This window comes from the organism of the source record quoted next, unplaced genomic scaffold (assembly GCF_019419815.1).
Source record: "Pyrus x bretschneideri cultivar Hongxiangsu unplaced genomic scaffold, Pyrus_bretschneideri_v1 Contig6, whole genome shotgun sequence".
Classification (NCBI taxonomy): Eukaryota; Viridiplantae; Streptophyta; class Magnoliopsida; order Rosales; family Rosaceae; genus Pyrus; species Pyrus x bretschneideri.
The window spans coordinates 5,204,215-5,226,456 of record NW_025999798.1 but is presented as its reverse complement, the minus strand read 5'-3'; the positions used below and the strand labels follow the sequence as shown (position 1 = coordinate 5,226,456).

At 36.6% G+C, this 22,242-nt stretch overlaps 2 protein-coding genes across 2 annotated transcripts; one reads left to right on the top strand and one right to left on the bottom strand.

Moving 5' to 3' along the window:
* Nucleotides 1-2,898: 2,898 nt before the first annotated feature.
* On the bottom strand, nucleotides 2,899-5,015 carry LOC103929045. Its single transcript, XM_009338196.3, has 2 exons — nucleotides 4,610-5,015; nucleotides 2,899-3,755 (listed from the first exon to the last, which is right to left on the bottom strand). The coding sequence occupies exons 1-2, from the start codon at nucleotides 4,886-4,888 to the stop codon at nucleotides 3,417-3,419; spliced, it is 618 nt and encodes a 205-aa protein (XP_009336471.1). The 5' UTR covers nucleotides 4,889-5,015; the 3' UTR covers nucleotides 2,899-3,416.
* Nucleotides 5,016-20,397: 15,382 nt separating this feature from the next.
* On the top strand, nucleotides 20,398-21,584 carry LOC103929044 (GSH-induced LITAF domain protein). Its single transcript, XM_009338195.3, has 3 exons — nucleotides 20,398-20,754; nucleotides 20,863-20,989; nucleotides 21,333-21,584. Exons 1-3 carry the CDS (start codon nucleotides 20,561-20,563, stop codon nucleotides 21,414-21,416), a joined length of 405 nt encoding a protein of 134 aa, XP_009336470.2. The 5' UTR covers nucleotides 20,398-20,560; the 3' UTR covers nucleotides 21,417-21,584.
* The last annotated feature ends 658 nt before the right edge of the window (nucleotides 21,585-22,242 follow it).

The window sequence follows — 22,242 nt, the reverse complement described above, 5'->3', positions numbered from 1 at the left end:
TGGTTTTACTAAAATTCACATTGATGCTTGCTCATTTGATCTACAAGACATTCTTCACTGCCCTAAAGGCTCAACTAGTATCATTTTGCCCATAAGTTTACATTAGACAATGACTGCTACTTACTAATCTTCCTACACTTCTTTCTTGTTAAGGACCTCAAGACCTGGATGACGTTTTTTCGAGGGAGATGTGAGAACGGCTTATACCCATTTTCTGGTGGTGCTGGACAACTTCCAAATCCAGTTACAGCTTTTGTAGGGATTTGAGTTTTTGTTCAAAAATGACATGCTCGTCTTGGTCATTCTGCCAAATCTACAATAAAGTTTTTAATTTGAAATAAATTGGTCCTAGTTCATGGTACCTCCAATGTAACATTTTGTCAGTCATGTCCTTTAGGAAAGAGTACCAAGTTACCTTTCAAAGTGTCCGAGTCTATTTCCCATTGTCCTTTGCAACTTTTACATTCTGATGTTTGGTGTTCTCTAATTATTTCCAATGAAGGTTTTCGTTACTATGTATTGTTCATTGATGATTACTCAAGATATTCTTGGATTTTTTCTATGAAAAATAAATTTCAAGTCTTTGAAATATTTATGCAGTTTAAAAACAAAGTTGAAAATATGTTCAATTTAAAAATTAAAACCCTTCAATGTGATGAAGGTGGTGAATACAAAAGCATTGCCTTTCAAAATTTTTTAGCAGTTCATGGAATTTCTCAAAGATTTTCGTGCCCTAAACATCTAGAACAAAATGGAATTATGGAGCGTAAACACTGACACATTGTTGAAACCAGCATTGTGATGCTTTCTCAGTCATACATGCCTAATAAATTTTGGTTTGATGCGTGTTCTATGGCAACGTATCTGATCAATAGGTTGCCAACCCGAGTGTTGTCTAACAAATCACCTTATGAGAAAATATTCCATAAACCACCAAACTACGATACACTAAAAATTTTTGGTTATCAATGTTTTCAGTGGTTGATGCCATATACACAAAATAAACTTCCACAAAAATCAAAATCATGTGTGTTCTTAGGTTATTCATTGAATCATCAAGTCTATAAATGTATGGATTTGTCCACGAGACGAGTTTATTTGTCTCGCCATGTTCTATTCAATGAGGACTGTTATCCTTTTCAAGGACTCACATCTTCCTACGAGAGCGTTCAAACACAAGGTAATCCTCTTTCACCAGATCTCTTATTCACTTTCCCTTTAATCACTAGTTCTTCTATGACCGAAATGCCTAATCCTATACAAACTCTCAATACCACACCACCACAAATCTCATCAACACCTACCAATCCATGCCAAACAGTGACCCAACCTAATCCTACTTCTTCACCAATTCCAACAGAAACCACAAATGTGACTTTGTAGCCTAGTTCTATCGTAGGTTCCCCTCCCGTATATCTACATGTGATTACAGCTTATTTGTGTTTAATAAAAAATGGTGTGTATCTCATCATGTTAATCTATGTAGATAATATTCTACTCATTGGGAATAGTCCACAACAGATGGCACATTTGATCACCAAGTTACGGACCTTGTTTTCCATGAAGGACTTGTGACCTCTCCACTATTTTTTGGGTGTTGAAGTCAAATATTTTTGGAATTGCATGCATCTCAGTTAGTCCAAATATGCTTTGGACCTACTCACACGTACAAAGTTCATTGATGCTAAGCCTATATCAATTCCAGTCTCCTGTGGACAAAAACTGAGTGTGTATGATGGTGAGGCGTGTGAGAATCCAGCACAATATTGCAGCGTTGTTGGAGCATTGCAGTATATTACTATTACTCATCTTGATTTATCCTACGCGGTTAATCAAGTATGCCAGTTTATGCATGCACAAAAACATACTCACTAAAAGGCAGTGAAATGTATCCTCCGTTACTTGAAAGCCATGCCTACACATGGGCTTCTCTACAAACCTAGAAACATTAAGTTAATTGCATTTTCTGATGCTGATTATGCTGGTAATCCAGATACCAGACATTCCACATGTGGCTACTGCATTTATTTGGGTGCCAATCTTGTATCATGGAGTTCAAAGAAACAGAAGACATTTTCAAGGTCTAGTGTGGAGGTTGAGTACAGACAGTTGGCCTATACTGCAGCTAATTATCGTGGCTTCAATCTCTTTTTAAAGACCTGCATTTGCATCTTAGTCAACCAACAATTTGGTGTGACAATATTTCTTCCATTGCACTTGCCTCCAATCCTGTCTTCCATTCACACATGAAACATCTAGAGGTTGATTATCATTACGTGCGGGAAAAGGTTGTTTGTGCTGAATTATTAGTCAATTACATTTGTTCTCAAGATCAACTAGCTGATTTGTTTACAAAAGTATTGTCGACGTCGCGCTTCAAGTTGCTTGTGTCCAACCTTCCTGTTGTTCCACAACCAGTTAGCTTACAGGGGGCTGTTAGACAAAGTCAACAGTTTGTTACCACCGTCTCTTAAGGAGTTGTGTTGTGCTTAGGAGTCTTATCTCCTTGTTTGTAGGACTTCATTTTGAATTATTCTTGTAACTAAAGCTATGTGTAATCTTAGTAGATTTCAGTTTGTACTTTTGAATTTTGAACTTCCGAGGTTATTTCAAACCCTGATTGTAATTTGTAAGTGGTTATAAATACATGCATCCCACGATTGAATGGCCATGCAATTGACGTGAAAGCTTTGTGTTCTTAAGTTTTACATGCTCATGATCCTGATCTAGTATGATAAATTGACATATCAAATGAATCGATTAAGAAAGTAAGATTACCAAATACAAGCGTATGACAAACAATGACATTGATTAAAACCTGTCCTCTTCGAAAATGAAAATGCAGAGATACAATTGTAATAAAGAGAAATTCTGACCGGAATTATTGGGAGCTTCGCATGATGATTGACGAGTACTTTGATTAATAACAACGAATAATTTGGACAGAATAAATATAGAAAAATAAGAAGATAAAAAAATCAAAATAAAAGAGAGATCATCATGGATTCATCATTATCTATCATGGAAAAAAAGAGAAGGAAACCTACACGTCGCAATCACTACCGAATATTATTCCTGTTCCTCCCTCTAATAGGCTCTACCATTGACCTTGTTGTGGTGCTATGCTGGCACTGTAGGACTCCTCTCTTCCTCCACTCCCCATGGCCTCCCTCAAAATTCCAAAATAATTAACAAGAAAAAAATAAAATTAAAGAAAAGGAGCTAAGCAATCAACAAAATAAACTACCAAATTACTAAATACTAAAAACTAGAAACCCTTTTGTGATTTGTCTATAGTTTCATAATCTTAGAGCACAAAGGGGTTTGTTCTAAGTTTGAATAAACCAAAACATGATTAAGAACAAATTAAAATTAACTAAGAAATTAAGGAGAAAATGAATGTGAGTGAGTGGTGATCATGGGGAGCCATTTTCGGATCGATCGAAGTGGAGAAGTTGACCGGAGCATTTGGGGCAGTCCTCGAGCTGTTTCGGGACCATGAAGTACATGAGACAAGCTTTGCAGCCACCCACTACTAACACATTATTGTTGTTGTTGTGATTCTCTACCTGCTGCTGGTGCTGCTCGTATCTGCACCAAGATGGCGACGAGTCGGTCGAAGACTCTTCGTTGTCATAGGAGCTGTTTTCATCTTCTTCTGAGTAGTAGAAGTCGCCACTGTACTCTGCTCTTGTCCTCGGATCTTCTTTCACTTTCATCCCGTTCCTCCAGTTTATGTAGTAAATCTCCCCTGTCTGCAAATTATTAAATCAAGTAATAAATTAAAAACAACGCCCCGACAATTATAAATTTTATAGAAAAACACTTCAAGAGCTCAGTTATTTTCTTTGAAGGAATTAATTCAAAGATATATAAATTTTGTTAATGAAAACATTGAAAACGAATATGGATTGGTTTGGTATTGCTGTGTTTTGAGGAAAAAAAAAAGTGTTTTTGCAATGATGTGAGAATAAACTCATTTTTACAGCTTTACGTTTTCAGTTTTTTTTTCATCTAAAACTGTGAAAATAAACTGTTTTTAAGTATTTACCAAACACCTTTACTTTTCAAACAAAAAAAAGGTTTACCTTTACTCTTCAAAGAAAATGCACTAACTTACCAAGAGAGGAAAATCTGTGAGAAAACATTAAAAAGTAAAAAGTTTCTATCCTTTTATTGCCGCACCGCTAGAGGTTCAAACCCAGTAAAGCTTTTCTCTTTTTCCTTGTCTCCTAAAGTAAAAACTTGAAGAGGATTGAAAGTAAAATAATAAAAAACAAATTTTTTTCCCTTTCTGTAGATTTTTGGTATGAAGTGTGTGAAAGGATTTTTGGTATGAAAAGTTCTTGATTCTGAATTTTATAACAAAAGGGCATGAAGCAGTAAATGCAACAAGAAATTAATGAAATTACAGAGAGCACAATGCATTAAATACAGCAAGGAATTTTAATGAAGAAGTTGCAAGATCTGCTGTGTTTTCTGCATTTATTGAAGGTTCAAAAAATGGAAAAAAATCCTAAACAAAATAATTAATGGCTTCTGTTTTTTTCCAGCAATCAAGAGGAAAAAGGAGATAAAATTATAAATATAATAAATAAATAAAACCAACCTTTAAATCGAGGCATTGTTCCCAATGGTATGGAAGGGAGACATGGGAGTTGAGCTCTAAAGTGGCGTCCGAGGTTGATGAGGTTGAAGACGATGACCTGCCCTGCATCCCCATGGCGGCCAATACGCCGTCAGTGACGCTCGAGCCTTGACCTTCGCCGTCGACTGTGACGTTGCCGCTGCTCCGGTTGTGGTGGTCACTCTGATGGTTGTTTAGGGAGCAGTTTTGGAGAGACCTCTCTAGAGAAGCAGCGATTGTCGCCATGTTTGGAGCTGTCATTTGACTCAGCAAAAAAAAAAAATCCCAGAATATGATTGCAAACTGGGCTTCAACAATCAAAACAAAACCACCGGTCACAAACGAGAGAGAGAGAGAGAGACTAAAGGTATGATTTTGGAAAGGGCAATATAACAAGGGTAGGGGGGGTAGTCACAAACAGATAGATGAGTTGGGTAGAATGATGGACTCACGCCCTGTAAATGCGCGTCAGATTTTTTAGGGAGTACCAGGTGGGACCCAGCTAGAGAACTACGTTTTGCAATAGACCAAGACTATTATGAATCCAGGACTTACATAGCTGAAGCCCATCTTCATAGTGACGTTTTGTATTTAATGAAATAAAGGTATAAATTTTTATCAAAGTTTTTTGTTTAATTGGCATAATGTCATGTGCTTGTTAACATGTAAGTTGTTTTCTTTTGAAACAAATTCATTACAGTCATATTTATGAAACATGAATACAATATCATGTGACGAAACTCGTATAAATGATTTTGTATTAGTGGCCCAAAGGTTACAATTGTTAAAGACCTTATAAGCATTTTTCATTGTGTTTATATTAAAAATGCTTCTGAATCAGATAAGCATTTCTTGGAGAAGGACAAGTAAATCTTTGAATTATTGTTTATTATTATTAGTAAAAATACTTATAAAAGAAAACACTTAGGCTTTTAACAGTAAGCTTGAAAAATTGAGTTTGATTCCTATTTTATAGAAATCAAACTCCTAACGTAGGTTAAAAAAAGGTTGAGTCATATGAGAATGCTTCACATTCTTGACTTCAATATATTAAATTAATGGGTTTGGGATAGGGAATAACAAATATTATGATAGAAGTTGAATTAGAGTCAGAATTAGTAGACAAAACTCACCAATGTAAAACTCGTATTGCAATTTTTGTTTTTGATTAAACGATATTATCTAGAGTAGAGGTGGGTTTAAGCCTGGTTTGGTACTGAGGTGATTCTGAAAAAAGCTGGTATCAAAAAAAAGCTGGGAGCTGTTTTTGTGTTTGGTAAACATTCAGCTTCAGCTTTTTTTCACAGTTTTGGGTGAAAAAAGCCAAAAACAAGAAGCTGCAAAACCCAGCTTTGAAAAACCGATTTTTTTTCACATCTCTTTTACATAAAAGTTTACCAAACACTATAATACTGCTTTTTTTTTTTTTTTTTCAAAAGCACTTTTACAAAAAAGTTTACCAAACACTCTGCTGCTTTATTTCACAGCTGCTTATTCTCACAGTACAGCAGAAGCAGTTTTTTTTCAAAGCACAGCAATATCAAACCAACTCTTAGTCTCATAATCGGCTAGTAATAATGTGGTTCAAACTCGTTTTTGGCAAAAACTAAACCTATGACCTCTTACTTACAAGTAAAGAGGAATACAATAGATTGTAGTACTAAATGACCTTGTATTGCAATTGTGTTATAGCAATTAAGCTCACATAAACCAATCTAAAATACCTTGTAAAAATAAGTGTTTGTTCAGATAGCATTCTCTAATGAAGTGCGTGATTATAATCACTGAAAAAAGTATATAAGTAAAGCTGAAGGAATAATCTCGGGAGGCTTAAAATTAATAAAAGCAAAGAAGACCCAGTAAAAGCGCGATCACCGAAACTGAATGCCGGAACTTTCTATAAAATTCACAGTTTGTGTATTTTGACTATTTTCTCTGCTGCAACAAAACGGAACGGGGAAAAGAAAAAAATGAAGAAGTAGGTAGTGGGGTTTTGAAATGGCGGGACGTGGGCTCTGGCAGCCGTGTCTGACCACGCGCGGACTGCCCATTAATGCAAAGTCCACATAAAACAGAATTGAGAATAGTATGTGGAACTGAACCTAACATGTATATGTGTATCTATTTCTGTTCTTATTCATATAGAGAAGATCCCTTTTCAACTTTTTTTTCTCCAATTTTTCTAATTTTGCCCTTCACTTTTCAATACACAATGTTGACATGTGGAGAGTAAAATAATAATTTTGTACATTTTGACAAAATGACAATCAAATCTCTATTTTTCCTGTTTTACCCTTTTTTATACTTATTTTTCCAATTTTACCCTCACTTTTGATACACAATATTTACATAAGAAAGATAAAACAGTAATTATGTAATATTAAAAAAATATGCACTTATTAAAAGAAATTGTTCACATACACACAAAATGTATGCTCTCTACTGGTAGATATTTATATACACATGCAAGCAAGGGTTTTCGTCATTTTTTGTACAAACAATAAATTATATTTACATGATTTTATTCATAACAAATTATCCAACCACTACCGAGCAACCTCATTAAAATATGTTTGTCTGACAATTTTTTATTCGACATATTAATACAATATGAATAATACAAAAATAAAATATTTCGGGTCAATCTTTTAACAAGTCATGTCGTTACCAGGTCATCTGTTAACGAGTTAGGTCGTTATCGGGTTAGTTATTAAAAAACTTGACAATATATCGTTTGTGAGATCTAAACATTAATTATGACAATTTCTTGCATGATTCATTAATCCAACACGAAACGACATGACCCGTAAACAAATCAAGTCGTTATCGGGTCACTTATTAAAATAACGGATTTGACACGACAAGACCCATTAAGATAACGAATATGATAAGAAGACGATACGAATACGACAAACACAACTTGTTTACCAAGCATAATAATATGGCAGTCACAATTATGTATCAATTCACACAAATATATATATATATATATATATGTTTGCATATTTTTTTTCTCTCGCTTTTGTATGATTCGAAGACTAGATAACAGATGCAAACAACTGATACAAGTTGGCTAATTGACCCCAAAAAAATACAAACAAGTTGATTATTAAATATATTATTCATGTACACATATATATCAGTAATATTAGGATGAGGCCACGAATTAGACTAAATTAATCTTTATATACACAATGTATTTATGACATATGACAGCAATTGAAGACTAATGAAGAGCAATTCGGTGGGTATGGTTACACATGAAGTTTATAAAGTTCAATGATTTTAAAAGTCAAACCATAATAATTAATATCATTATTCATGATCATTACAACCAAACCATGAAATTTTTCATTAATAAAACGGCAAAAGCACGCTTGATTAGGCTTAATTATGATATTTTTTCAACGTAATCACCTACATATCACTGTTGTACCATGTGGTAATTAATCAATAGGGGATTATAATATAAACCATATATCATGAATTCATGAGTGTAGGGCCATAGATATTATTTGAGAATTGATAGTCAAATTAATGAAAATTTCCAACTCTTACTATTAGTGTTGATTTTAATATGGAAAAATGCTAAAGAGACTCTCTTAAAGTTGGATTCTTTAAGGATTTTCTGTCACATCATAATTTAACGTCAATTCACGTACTAACGTTATAAAACATTGTGCAAAAAACATAAAGTAAAAAAGTATTCATTAGGCTATATGATGTTAGCTCTAGGTATGGATTCTTATCAAGCTACTTTATTTCATTTTATTACTCATGCTTATTCGAAGACATTGTTGTTCTTAGGATATGGATGTATTATCCATGCAAAGGAAGCTATTTTTAGATATTCTTCAAATAAAAGCCAAAATATGGTTCTTATGGGCGGTTTAAGAAAATAGGTACCGATACAAAAATTGCTTTTTTATTAGGTACACTTTCTAAAAATTTCAATTTTGAAAGAGCACCATTGACATTTCCCTTTAATATAATATAATATTAAGAATCAAATATCAACTCTTACAAAATTTAGACCCCAAGATGGATATAAATATAATTGAAGGTTTCAATTCTTTGAACTAAGAGAGAATGTTCAGAGTTTATTATTTTACTTCAAAACATAAATTAATTGTAATAAATTCTTACGAAATCCGATGAGAAGGTGAAATAGTGGACACAAACAAAAGGACGAGTTCGCATATAAGTAAGAGATCAGAGGACAGAGCGAATGTATTGGGGGGAGCTGCATGCCTGTTCCTCTACATTACTAAGCTACTATTAATAAATAAATCTAGTTAAACTGATTATGTACGTGTGTAATATGTTGAAAAATGATTTTTGCGCATTATTATTCTATGTTTATACACTAAGGTTATTTTTTACGTTTGATTTTTATTTGTTTTATTTAATTTAAAAGTTAAAAATAAACGAGACAGCGTGATAAGGAAATTAATGTGTGTGAAATTAATTTTTTTCATGATGTTGGAAGAAAGGTAGCAATATTATTGGTGCAAGGTAGCAATTAGGGTTTTGTGTGGTATATTATTGGTGTAAGGTAGAAGCGAGTTCACGAGATGGCTCAGGGCCTCAGACTCAAGGGTTTTGGGGGGCCGTTGGGGATATTGCAAGGTAGATCTGGTCACTCACTGGTGGGAGCTTTGACACCCAATATCGCTCGGATTTTTCCTGATTGTGGAATCTATTCTCTCAACTTTACCAGTCCTCCCTCCTCCTCCTGTCTCTGACACCATCTCAGAAGCAGCAATTCACCCCCCCCCCTCTCTCTCTCTCTCTCTCTCTCGCTCTCTGTGCATTAATATTCCCTCTGCTGCTGCGACCAGCGAAGGAGTCCTTGGGATGTTCCACTGCTTTTGTTTTTGTATGCAAATTCAGAAATCCATCACGGATATCATCGCTATCCAGTTTTCAAATTCATCCTTTTTAAAATAAAACAAGTTCTACATAATTCGTTTCAAATTTCTCCAAGTAAGATGAACATGACTTCACAGTTTTTGTGACAAAACGCATATCAAACTAAAGAAAGATAAATAACCCTAAAAAATCCAACTGATCCAAGCTCGATCTGGATTGGACAAACCTATATACACACATGTACATATACATACATATATATATATATGAAGTATTATTTCAGACTCATTGCGTACAACTGAGTGTCAATTGCCATACTGCATCTGCATGTGGTACGTATATATACGGTCAAACATGGTTTGGTTGTGTTGACCATGTGAGTACTTTAGCAAGGCAACGGCTAAATGCGTACACCACATGCAGTCACTCTCCGCAACATCACATGATTTTAATATGGTAAACGTAACTAGTTAATCGAGTGAAAAATGTTATTAATCAAGGTTAATTGCTTGGTTAAGTTCTTTAGGGTTTTATTTAACATTTCTAGCAACATGTATGTATGGAAGCCAAAAGGAAGATTATAAAATGATGATGGTATGTTTTATTGAGATTTCCAATTCATTCTCTGCACATATAGCGATGAGTTTTTGATCATGGGTAGTTGAGGGTGAAGGGAACATGCCCTAGTGCTAGTGGCCTTGGCCCATGGGCGTGCCCCTCGCTGCTGGTGGTGGTGGTGTTGGTGGGTGCACACGCACCACACAGTTTATTAATATATATTGTGGAACAGACCTTGTTTATTGGAACGGAAGCTCCATAAAGGTTCTTGCACGGCTCCTAAACTCCTCTTCTCTATAAATATGCTTTCTTAATCAATTTATATCTGACTACATTTGTATTACTATGAATTATTTTTAGTCTTTAGGCGGGTTTTAGGAATCATGGTTGAATCCAAAGTTGAACACGACGTACAATGGTGATAAAACATCAACAAATATTGAAAGAGTAATGCTAGAGAGATGAAATATATATATATATATCTACGTCGTCTTCTTCCTCCTCCTCCCTCTCTCTTATCCCCAACACATCTTCACCCTTCCTCTTTTTTGCTTAGCTCTTGTTTCATTTGTCTAGAACCTCATATCAATAGACAAAAATACAAAAAACATGCTTGACAAGGAGAATCCTTAAGGTCAAATTCATCTCCTCCAAAACTTCCATCATGTTTGACTCTAAAACCGACATTTGCACACCATACAAACATCAATCAATGTTTGATGTCGAACACATCATCTCCTCAAAAATTACTTCTCAAATTGAATATGAGCATAAAACGTTTATGGGACATCTTTCCGTCAGATGGCATGTGACCTTAATTAGTTTAGTATTTCTTAGTACGCAGTACATAATCTCACATTGCTTGGGCATTTGCCATTTTCGAATATTATACATTGACTCAATGAGTGAGGTTTTATGCCCGAGGCGGGGAATGCAAGATAGCCGTTCATGGCCGTTGGATTAAATCAAAGGACCAACCTAAATCTCCTCGTACATTACAATCAGGTTGCCATAACCCGTTTACTAAAACAAGGACTCTCGAATCTCGATCGACCCTTTCTTCTTTCTCCCTTCTATGCCATTCATGATGTCGGTCGGAGTTCATTGCCTAGACCAGGGCTCTCTCTCATGTTAGTGGTCGTGACTGTTGGTGGAAACCATTAGATCTGTAAACAGTAGAAAGATTTGGTGGAATTCATCATGAACAGAGAGATTGATACAGTTGAGAGAATGGGGACTAGGGACGAAGAGAGTCACAAAGCGTGGAATATGAAAAGAAAAAGAACAAATAACTTGCAATTGTTATAAATAGGTAAAAGTTAGAGAAATAATCTTTGCTAGAGACAGGAGCGAAATAAGTGCAAAATATCACACTATAACTTTAGTAGCTATAACACAAAAAGATGACAGATAAAAGAGGGAGGGAGATATGTTGATGTTATTGATCTTTTCTTTTCACATGTGTTTTGATTATAAATAGACAAAAGTTAGAGAAATAATCTTTGCTAGGGACAGGAGCGAAATGAGTGCAAAATATCACACTATAACTTTAGTAGCTATAACACAAAAGGATGATAGATAAAAGAGGGAGGGAGAGATGTTGATGTTATTGATCTTTTATTTTCACAGTGTGTTTTGATAACACACGGAGCGCTCTATTTATAGAGCAGCTCCAAACAAATATAATAATTACATCTTGAAAAGCATAACACACTTTTTTTGAAAGTATCACACAAATACAATCATCATTCTTTTCCCAAGTCCACACTAATGTGTGGGCATTCATTCATCTACCAATATTTACAACACTCCCCCTTGGATGCCCACATATCAACATCAGTTGCCTCGTTAAAACCTTGCTCGGAAAAACCAAGTGGGAAAAAACCATAGCAAAGGAAAAAGAGTACAACTTTACCTGGATTGTTGATATAGTGTTATGTATGCTTATGTTGCCTCGTTAAAACCTTGATAGGAAAAACCCAGTGGGAAAAATCCTAACCGAAGGAAAAAGAGTACAACATACATGTATCATGGATGCTCCCCCTGATATGTATCTCCCCATTATTCCGCATTCTCCAAATTTAGTTGATTGGTAAGTCGACGTAATCTGATACTCTACACTAACTTCTGAAATGCGTACTTTGGTAGAGATTTGGTGAATAAGTCTGCCAAATTTTCATTGGAACGGATTTGTCTGACTTCAATAACTTTAGCCTTCTGAAACTCATGTGCACTAAAAAACTTTGAAGATATATGTTTAGTCTTATCACCCTTGATGAATCCTTCTTTCATTTGGGCAACACAGGCTGCATTATCTTTATGGATGACAGTTGGAGTGTCTGTCTTTGAAGGTAAACCATATGAATTCTGGATATGATGGATCATTGATCTTAACCAAGAACATTCACGACTTGCTTCATGTAAAGCAAGTATTTCTGAATGATTTGAAGATGTAGCAACTAATGTTTGCTTTGTTGAGCGCCATGAGATTGTTGTATGTCCATTAATGAACACGTATCCAGTTTGTAAGCGGGCTTTATGCGAATCAAAGAGAAAACCAGTATCTGCATATCCAACAAGGATATGATCATTTGTGGATTTCTTTGAGTAGAAAAGACCCATATATGTTATCCCATGAAGGTATCACAAAACATCTTTGACTCATTTCCAATGAGGAATTGTTGAAGCAGAGTTATACCTTGCTAACAAGTTAATTGAAAGAGTTATATTTGGTCTAGTACGTTGTGCTAAATACAATAAAGCACCATTGCACTCAAATATGGTACTTCTGGACCAAGGACCATTTCATCATCGTCTTTTGGACGGAATGGATCTTTCTTAATGTCCAAAGAACGAATGACCATTGGCGTGCTGAGTGGATAAGCCTTATCCATGCCAAATCGCTTCAGGATTTTTTCAATGTAAGCTAATTGGTGGACCAAAATTCTACTAGAACAATGCTTGATCTGTAGGCTGAGACAATATTTTGCTTTTTTAAGATCTTTCATTTCAAATTCGCTTTTCAGATATTCAGCAATTTTATTGAGCTCTTCAGGAGTTCCAACTAGGTTCATGTCATCGACATATACTGCCATTATAGTAAATCCAAAATTGGATTTCTTAATGAACACATAAAGGCAAATAACATTGTTGGTATATCATTCTTTGATCAAATACACACTGAGACGATTATACCATATTCGTCCAAATTGTTTCAACCCATACAATGATCGCCTTAATTTGATTAAGAGTATATCTCGTGGTTTGTTAGTTGTTTCGGGCAACTTAAGTCATTATGGGACTTTCATATATATGTCAGTATCTAATTCTCTATATAAATACGCAGTGATAACATCCATAAGTCACATGTCAAGTTTTTCTGAAACCACTAAACTTATTAAGTAACGGAACGTAATTGCGTCCATTACAAGAGAGTATGTCTCCTCATAATCAATTCTAGTTCTTTGTGAAAAGCCTTGTGCAATGAGTCGTGCTTTATATCTCGCAATCTCGTTTTTCTCATTGCGCTTTCTTGTGAATACCCATTTGTAACCCACAAGGTTTACATTAGGCGGGGTTTAGACTACAAGTCCAAAAATATTTTGCCTTTCCAAGGAATTTAATTCTGCCTGGATTGTCACATCCCTGCCAGGGGGGGACCACTTCCCGGGCCTACTCCACCACCGTAGCACGATATTGTCCGCTTTGGGCTTACCATTCCCTCACGGTTTTGTTTCTGGGAACTCACGAGCAACTTCCCAATGGGTCATCCATCCTGGGATTGCTCTCGCGCGCTACTCGTTTAACTTCGGAGTTCCTACGGAACCCAAAGCCAGTGAGTTCCCAAAAGGCCTCGTGCTAGGTAAGGATGTGAATATACATTTAAGGATCACTCCCCTGGGCGATGTGGGATGTCACATGGATTGCATCTTTCCACTTAGGCCAATACTGTCTCTGTTTGCATTCATCAACAGAGCAGGGCTCAATGTCATCGCTTAATATGATTTCAGTGACTACTGTGAATGCGAACATGTCATCAATAATTATTTCACTTCGATCCCACAATTCATTAATACAAGCATAATTTATGAAGATTTCTTTGCTTTTATATACCTTTGTCTCTTCAGGGACATGTGTTTCATCAAGGAAATTTTCTTTTTTTAAAAGTACAGAATCATGAATTGTGGATTTGTCATTCATTTTCTCTTCCTGAATGATTTCATTTGGATTCAGTTGTGCCCTCATCTTTCTCTTTCGAGGGGCTAAATCTTTTGAACCTGGGGGTTTACCACACTTCAAGCGTTCAACAGATGAATCATTCGATGCCACTTTATTTTGTCTAACAAGGACATCAATTCTTGCAGGTGCATTTGCGGCTGGTATATGTGATTTTGTCACTTTCATAGCATCATTAAATGTATCTGGCATTTGATTAGCAATACTTTGAAGATGAACGATCCTTTTCACTTCATTTTCACATTGAGTGCTACGTGGATCAAAATGAGACAATGTGGGTACAACCCATGTTAGATCTTGCCGTTCTTCTGGAACGGTTTTTTCTCCCTCTAATGACGGGAAGATTGTCTCATCAAAGTGACAATCAACAAAACAAGCTGTAAACATATCAACTGTCAAGGGTTCCAAATATTTAATGATAGATGGTGAATCAAAACCCACATAAATTCCCAGTCTGCACTAAAGTCCCATTTTAGTGCGTTGTGGCGGTTCAATAGGCACATAAACAGCACAACCAAAAACTCGTAAATGTGAAATGTTTGGTTGATGCCCAAACACGAGTTGTATTGATGAGTATTGATGGTTGGCTATAGGTCTCAATCAAACCAATGATGCAGTATGCAAGATGGCATGTCCCCATGCAGAAATTGACAATTTTGTTTTCATAAGCAGAGTGCGACCTATTAATTGAAGTCGCTTGATAAATGTTTCTGCTAGACCATTTTGAGTATGGACATAAGGAACAAGGTGTTTAACATCAATGCCCAATGTCATGTAATAATCATCAAAGATTTGAGACGCAAATTTACCAGCGTTATCAAGTTAGATTGACTTAATGGGGGTAATCTGGGAATTGTGCTCGCAACTTAATTATCTGAGCAAGAAGTCTCGCAAATGCTACATTTCGAGTAGACAAGAGACAAACATGTGATCGTCGGGTAAATGTATCAACCAAAACCATAAAATATCGAAATGGTCCACAAGATGGTTGAATGGGCCCACAAATATCCCTTTGAATTCTTTGCAGAAATGATGGGGATTCAGCATCAACCTTTAGTTGTGATGGTTTAATTACCAACTTCCCTTGAGAACAAGCCTTGCAAAGGTTATCATTTGAGATAGCAATGTGTCTGCTCAATAATGGATCTCCATTAGAGTTGGTAATGATCCTATGCATCATGGTGGATCCTAGATAACCCAGACGGTCATGCCAAAACATGTAAATTTTTTAATCAATGAACTTCTGGTTCATGACAGTATGTGATTAATTGTCTTTGTGTATGTATAAAAAAACCATTCGACAAACAACGTAACTTCTTCAATATACACTTCTGGGTATCATTGGAGGTAATGCATATATACTCCACATTTTCTGCACTTTTAGTTTCAATGTGGTATCTATTTAAACGTATGTCTTTAAAACTCAACAAATTTCGAGTAGATCGAGTAGAGTACAACGCATTCTGTAAGGACAATATTGTTCCATTTGGTAACATGATCTGGGCTTTCCCTGAGCCTTCAATTATACGGATTGGCCTGATATTGTCGTTACCTTTACTTTTGTAAGCATCAAGCTTGAGAAATACTTTTGATCTTGAAGTATTACATACGTGGTTACGCTGTCTGCAAGACAAATATCTCTGTCATTGCTCTTGTTTTGAGAATGACCATAGTTTTTATCCATACTTTCTAAGTAAGGAAATCTTAGTTAATTTATGTATAATAAAAGGAAATTGACATGCCACTTTTATTGATGCAAGCATTTAGACTAAAAGTTCAAAATAATAAGAGTATATTAAACAGAAATGATTCAATCGAACCGATACACTTTATTCCCTCTTTCCATAGTGAAGTCCAAGACATCTAGGTATGTTGTGTTCAACTGCCCTTATAAGTCACACACTGGATTAGGTATATCCTTTGGTTTAACCTGGTCGAGGAAATTGGTCTTGACACCCTTCTCCTTGAGGGAGGCTTGATATAGATCCACCAGATGTTTTGGGGTACGACAGGTACACACCTAATGCCCATTACCACCACACCTATGGCAGGCTCTTTCAGAGTTTCTAGGAGCATTGTTCATATGAGCTTTGCCTTTGTGGCGATTTAAATTTTTGAAGTTCGGGCCTGAATTATACCTTGGAATCTGGTTGTGAAACTGAACACCATGATTCTTGCCTTTCCCGTTCTACCAACCTCGTATGTGGCCAAGTCCTCGTTTGTAATTGTTGCCATGAGAAGATGTGTTGTTCATTTCAAGGGAAACAACATTCACTTCTGGGAATGGTGCAGATCCAGTAGGTCAGAACTAATGATTCTTCATCAGACGCTCATTATTTTGTTCAGCTACCAGGAGCACAGATATCAGTTGGTTGTATTTAGTCTTTTCTAGCATATCTTCCTCAGTGATGTTTTCCTCACAGAGTTTCATCTGGGAGCTAACTCTGAACATTACAGAATTGTACTCAGCCACTGACTTGAAATCCTGGATCCTCATGTGAGTCTACTTATAACGAGCCCTTGGAAGAATCACCGTTTTGTGGTGATTACATCTATTTCTCAGTGCCTTCCATAGGGTTAATGGATCTTCAACCGTCAGGTATTCGCTCTTTAGTCCTTTATCAAGGTGGCGACGGATAAAGATCATGGTCTTCGCCCGATCTTGAGAAGATGCATTGTTCTCCTCCTTAATTGTTTCTCCAAGATTCCCTACCTCCAGATGGATCTTAGCTGTAACATCCCACATCGCCCAGGGGTGTGGATCTTATAAGCCTTATATATATATATATTCCCATCTCTATCTAGCACGAGACCTTTTGGGAGTTCACTAGTTTCGGGTTCCATTGGAACTTCGAAGTTAAGCGAGTAGCGCTCGAGGTCAATCCCATGATGGGTGACCCACTGGGAAATTCTCGTGTGACTTCCTAGAAACAAAATCGTGAGGGCGTGGTTGAGGCCCAAAGCCGACAATATCGTGCTACGGTAGAATCGAGCCAGGTATGTGGTGGGGGCTTGAGCCGGGATGTGACATTGGCATCCACTACCCAGGTAAGGTAGTTCTTCCCAGTAATGTCCAGAGCAACAAAATCAAGTTTTGCTAAGTTCGCCATTTTCTTTTCTAAAAGAAAAATGAGATGTGTAAAAACTTTCAATAATATGTATGCTGGAAGGATGTAGTGTTAGAACTTCTAGTTCTTACAAATTTTTCATTTTGATCTTCAGGCCAAAATGATAAGCACTCGAAACTTCAGGCTCGAGATTTACATGATTAATGAGGAGGGCGACTGTACCGAACCATTCTCATTGAAGCAAGCATAGGATGGGTGATTATTCCGCACCACTTAAATAACAGGAAAATTTAAATATACAGAGCAGGGTAGGCAACTATACCGCACCACCTAAAATTGTAATAAAATTAAATCTATAGCTCAAGATAGGCGATGATACCGCACCATCTTGGATTGCAGTAAGATTAAATTTGCAGTTCAAGATAGGCGATTGTACCGCACCATCTTTGATTGCAGTAAAATTAACATAAATAAACACCTGGTTAGTAATAAGGAACTACACCAAACAAGAAATCAAAGATATATGTAATCGTTATATTGAGAACTAGAAGTAGGCATGGTGCTAGCAAATCTTCACAAGGGTATATCAGGAAGATGAGGCAGATGAGGAAGAAAAACAGTAAAATCCTTGAAGGAAGTATTTTTCGGTGAACGGAGATGAGAACTGGTTAGAAAGTCATGCTGATAACATGTTATAAATAAGTAAAAGTTAGAGAAATAACCTTTGCTAGGGACATGAGCGAAACTGGTGCAAAATATCACATTATAACTTTAGTAGCTATAACACAAAAAGATGACAGATAAAAGAGGGAGGGAGAGATGTTGATGTTATTGATCTTTTCTTTTCGCAGTGTGTTTTGATAGCACACGAAGCACTCTATTTATAGAGCAACTCCAAACAAACATAATAATTACATCTTGAAAAGCATAGCACACACTTTTCGAAAGTATCACACAAATACAATCATCATTCTTTACCCAAATCCACATTATTGTGTGGGCATTCATTCATCTACCAATATTTAAAACATCAATCATATTTTGTGGATGTTATTGCTATGTCATCCATATTTGATAGATATTGATGATATGACGTTGATGTGGTACCAATACATCAATATAACATTGTTATTATGAGATTGTTCAAAGGGAGTTTTAACGAAAAGCCTACGGTACTGTTTTCTTTAACGAAAAATCACATTTTTACACTAAAAAGTCAATCCTGGTACTATTCACTTTACCCTTTATTTTGTCCTTATCATTAAAAATCAAAGTTTTCAAGCCCTTTTCATTAGTTTTCCTTTGTTCAAATAGCTCCGTATGTAACTATTTTTATTTGATGTTTGAGCTTTTTAATTTCAATTAAATAACACTTGCACAACCCGCATCTTACCTCCCCACAAAATTCACTTCTGTGAGATTATGTTTGGGCCTTCCTTTTTTCAGACCGGCATTGTCCTTGTGCAATTACTCTTGGGCTTGCATACTGTAAAGCCTGCATTCACGTAAATTTCCTATATCTAAGAAAGTCATCCAGAAAATAAGTTAATAAAACATAAAGATATTACGTTCCAATCTCTCATTTTCATATTACATTGATTAAAATTTTATTAAAAAATCTGACCCTAAAAATTAAACTTTGATGGAAACCTGTTCGGGCCTAACATGATAACTTGGGCCAAAAGTAACAAAATGGGCCAAGATTCTTGTTCCAACGATTTTCCGTGGGTATCATGGACCGGCTAGGTTCCAGGAGTTGTCTAGTCGGTTTTTCGGTCAAGTCCTTTTGCGAAAATGATTGATTCGGATAAGGGCAAAGGTTGAATCCTTGTACCACCAGGGGTGTTAAAAGCTGAAGGCATTGAAAATCAGGGAATGAATCTGGTTCATTATGGAGGTGGGTTCAAAGTCCCAATTGAATTAGGACTAGCCGAGTCCTAGTTAGATCAGGATAAGGAGTCCGAGTCCGGGTATGGTTCTAACTCGGTTAGGAGCAAGTTCATTACTATAAATAGAAAAGGGATCACACCATTCAAAGCCTCTCTAATTCAACACACAAACTGCCCTGCGCAAACTCTCGCTCTACGCGAAACCTCTCAACAACCTTGAGATTTTTATTTTCCTTTTTCGCCAACACATCTTTAGTTTGGATAAACAGCACTGTGAAGGCAACCGATGACATCTTCAGTTTGGATAAACAGCACTGTTGCCGTAGAATCAGCCGACCACGGAGCACCTTCAGTTTGGATAAACAACACTGCATCGAGGCCGACTGGTTATCTATCTAAGTCTCGGTCAAGAAGGATTTTCGAATCCTTATTGGCACAGGTCATCTCATTAGCCTTCTCGGTGAAGTGAAGTGTTACAGGTTACTACATTCAGCACATTGAAAGCCGAATTTGATATTGAACTTCGCAAAACTAGCAGCGTTGTCTTCGGCTCTAGAACCTGAAAACCGAGACGTGTTCCTTCTTCGGTCGTAGTCGCAAGATCAAGAAGTCAATATCGCGCTCAACGCAACATCAACACATTTTACTCCTTGGCCGACGAGTTAACACGCCCCACACACAACCAAAGGACGTAGTTAGCTTATTAATTACTCGACATGTGCGCTACATAGGCTTGGTAGTTTTTAGGGTCAACAAAACTTAATTTCTCTATTTTATAAAATTTTAATCTAACAATTAAGATGACTAAAGGCCGAACCAAATTGACCCTAAAAACTATATTCAAGGTTATGTGATTGGAAGGTAATTTAGATACGTGTGATAAGATTCCTAAGTGTAGACACATTAGTAAGAGCGAATTTCTTATGCAGCGACTTTGAATTTTCTTTTTGTAATTCAAATTATTTTATTAATCAATAAAGAAAAGAAGAAGACAAAAATAATAAAACTTTCATAATGTCAAGATTGTCTTCCTCTCATTAGAATTTCAAAAGAAAACGCGTGATGTCACGTAGAGGCAAGGCAATCAATGGAAAAAAACTTGGAAATTCATGTTTGGTGTCTACCTTCTAGAAGATATAAAAGTAATCCCTTTTGATAAAACAGCCCAATGGACATCCTGGTCTCGACACAGCTTTCCCTTGATTCCCTTCTCTTATAAGATCAGCCCGTTCCTATTCCAATCACCAGACCAGACCACTCACAAGATCGCGGGATTTCATCGCGCTCAAAACTCACCTGCAGAAGCAGAGATGTCGAAGGTCGAAGAACCGGCTATGGGAGTTCCAGTATACACGGTACAGAATCCGTACCAAGCCGGAATGATCCCGCCAAACGCTGTCTACGGCGACCCCAAGGGCGTCCCTATCCACCAGACCATTTACAGAGACACTCCCGCTCCCTTCAACTGCGCTTACTGCGGCGATACCGGACTAACCCAAGTCAAGTAAATTACAAATTTTGATCCTTTTGGGGATTTGGGATTTTGGGATTGATGTTATTATTCTTGATTGTTTGAAGTTTGGAACTTGAGATTGGTTTGTTGAATTGACAGATCAAAGCCGAGTGCGGCAGCTGTTGTGGCTTGTATGATGCCTATGATGCTTGGATGTTGTTTTCTTCTGCCTTCCTGTGACTGCCTCTGGCATAAGTATCATTACTGCCCAAACTGCCAAGAGAAGGTAACATCACTCTCTATATTCAGGAGAATCAGAAACCGTTTTGGGAAATGCTTCTGTAGGAATCACTTTTGCTAGACGTGCTTTTATTAGAAACATGTTAGAATATTTTACTCATAAGGACCTCTGCTAGGTGAGATTTTCTGGTAGAGCAGTGGCGCTTCTCCTGAAAACGCTTCTATGAACCATAAGCACTTTTAATTTTTGTACCAAACACAGTTGAAAACTCTTTTAGCCTATTTAGAAGCAGTTGTAAACAGGCCCTATGACTACTCTGTGTACACTCAATTATTTTTGTTTTCCTTATCATTGTTGCTTAGACATTTAACATGGATTTGTATTGTAGGTTGCTGATTTTGAGAAGTCGGACCCTTGTCTTGTTGTGGATCCTCCAAGCTGGACAGAGCGTAGCTATGCACTGCCTGCGTGATGATCTGTATTTCACACTTTGTATGCGGCTTCTTCTCTGTTTATTATACATTTTAAGATTTGTTAGTACATATATATTAGTTTTAAGATGTTGTGTTGAACCATATACGAGTTTGGAAAAATGGTGGCTTGGCTGCATAATAATACGGAGTGATAGTATTTTTCAGTATGTTCAAGCTTTTAATAAAATGCATTTACCAATCTCAAACGTGCATTTGATTGTATTGCAAGTACCTACGCTTTAGATGTTGCAAATGCACCTATATACACTATGTGAGAGTTGTGAGCTGTTTGAGGGGCCATGCTATACTGGGTTGATCAAATAAGGAATCAGTATTTAGTTATCTGGTTCCTAACCAAAGCATGGACACCTTTAAAAGTGTGGAATTACTTTTAACATTGGGCACCCTTTAGACGTGCATATGCTAATTTCATACGTATGTGCGATTGTACTGCAAATGTTTTTGTGGGAGTTGTGAGTTGTTTGAGGGGGCATGCTAGGTTCATCAATAAGGTTCCGAAATTTCCGTCATTAGGTTCCTAATCAAAAGTTTGGATGAAAACCCTTTTCCAGTGTGGTGCTTGTTTTGGTCTAGAACCAGGCCTCTGAGGTCTACTGTTGAGGGTCTAGTTCTCAGCAAGGTTCTGTTACACTTTTTGTTCAACCGTGTCGGCTCTCGTTTTTCAAAATGGTTAGGTTCCTCTTCGTATGAACTCTTTCAAACTGTTCTCTAGATTGGACGAGAAAATTTTAGTTGGGACTTATAGAATTGTTTGAAATTAGGCATACATGAAAAGCAATATTGTTTTTGGGATTTAGATTGCAA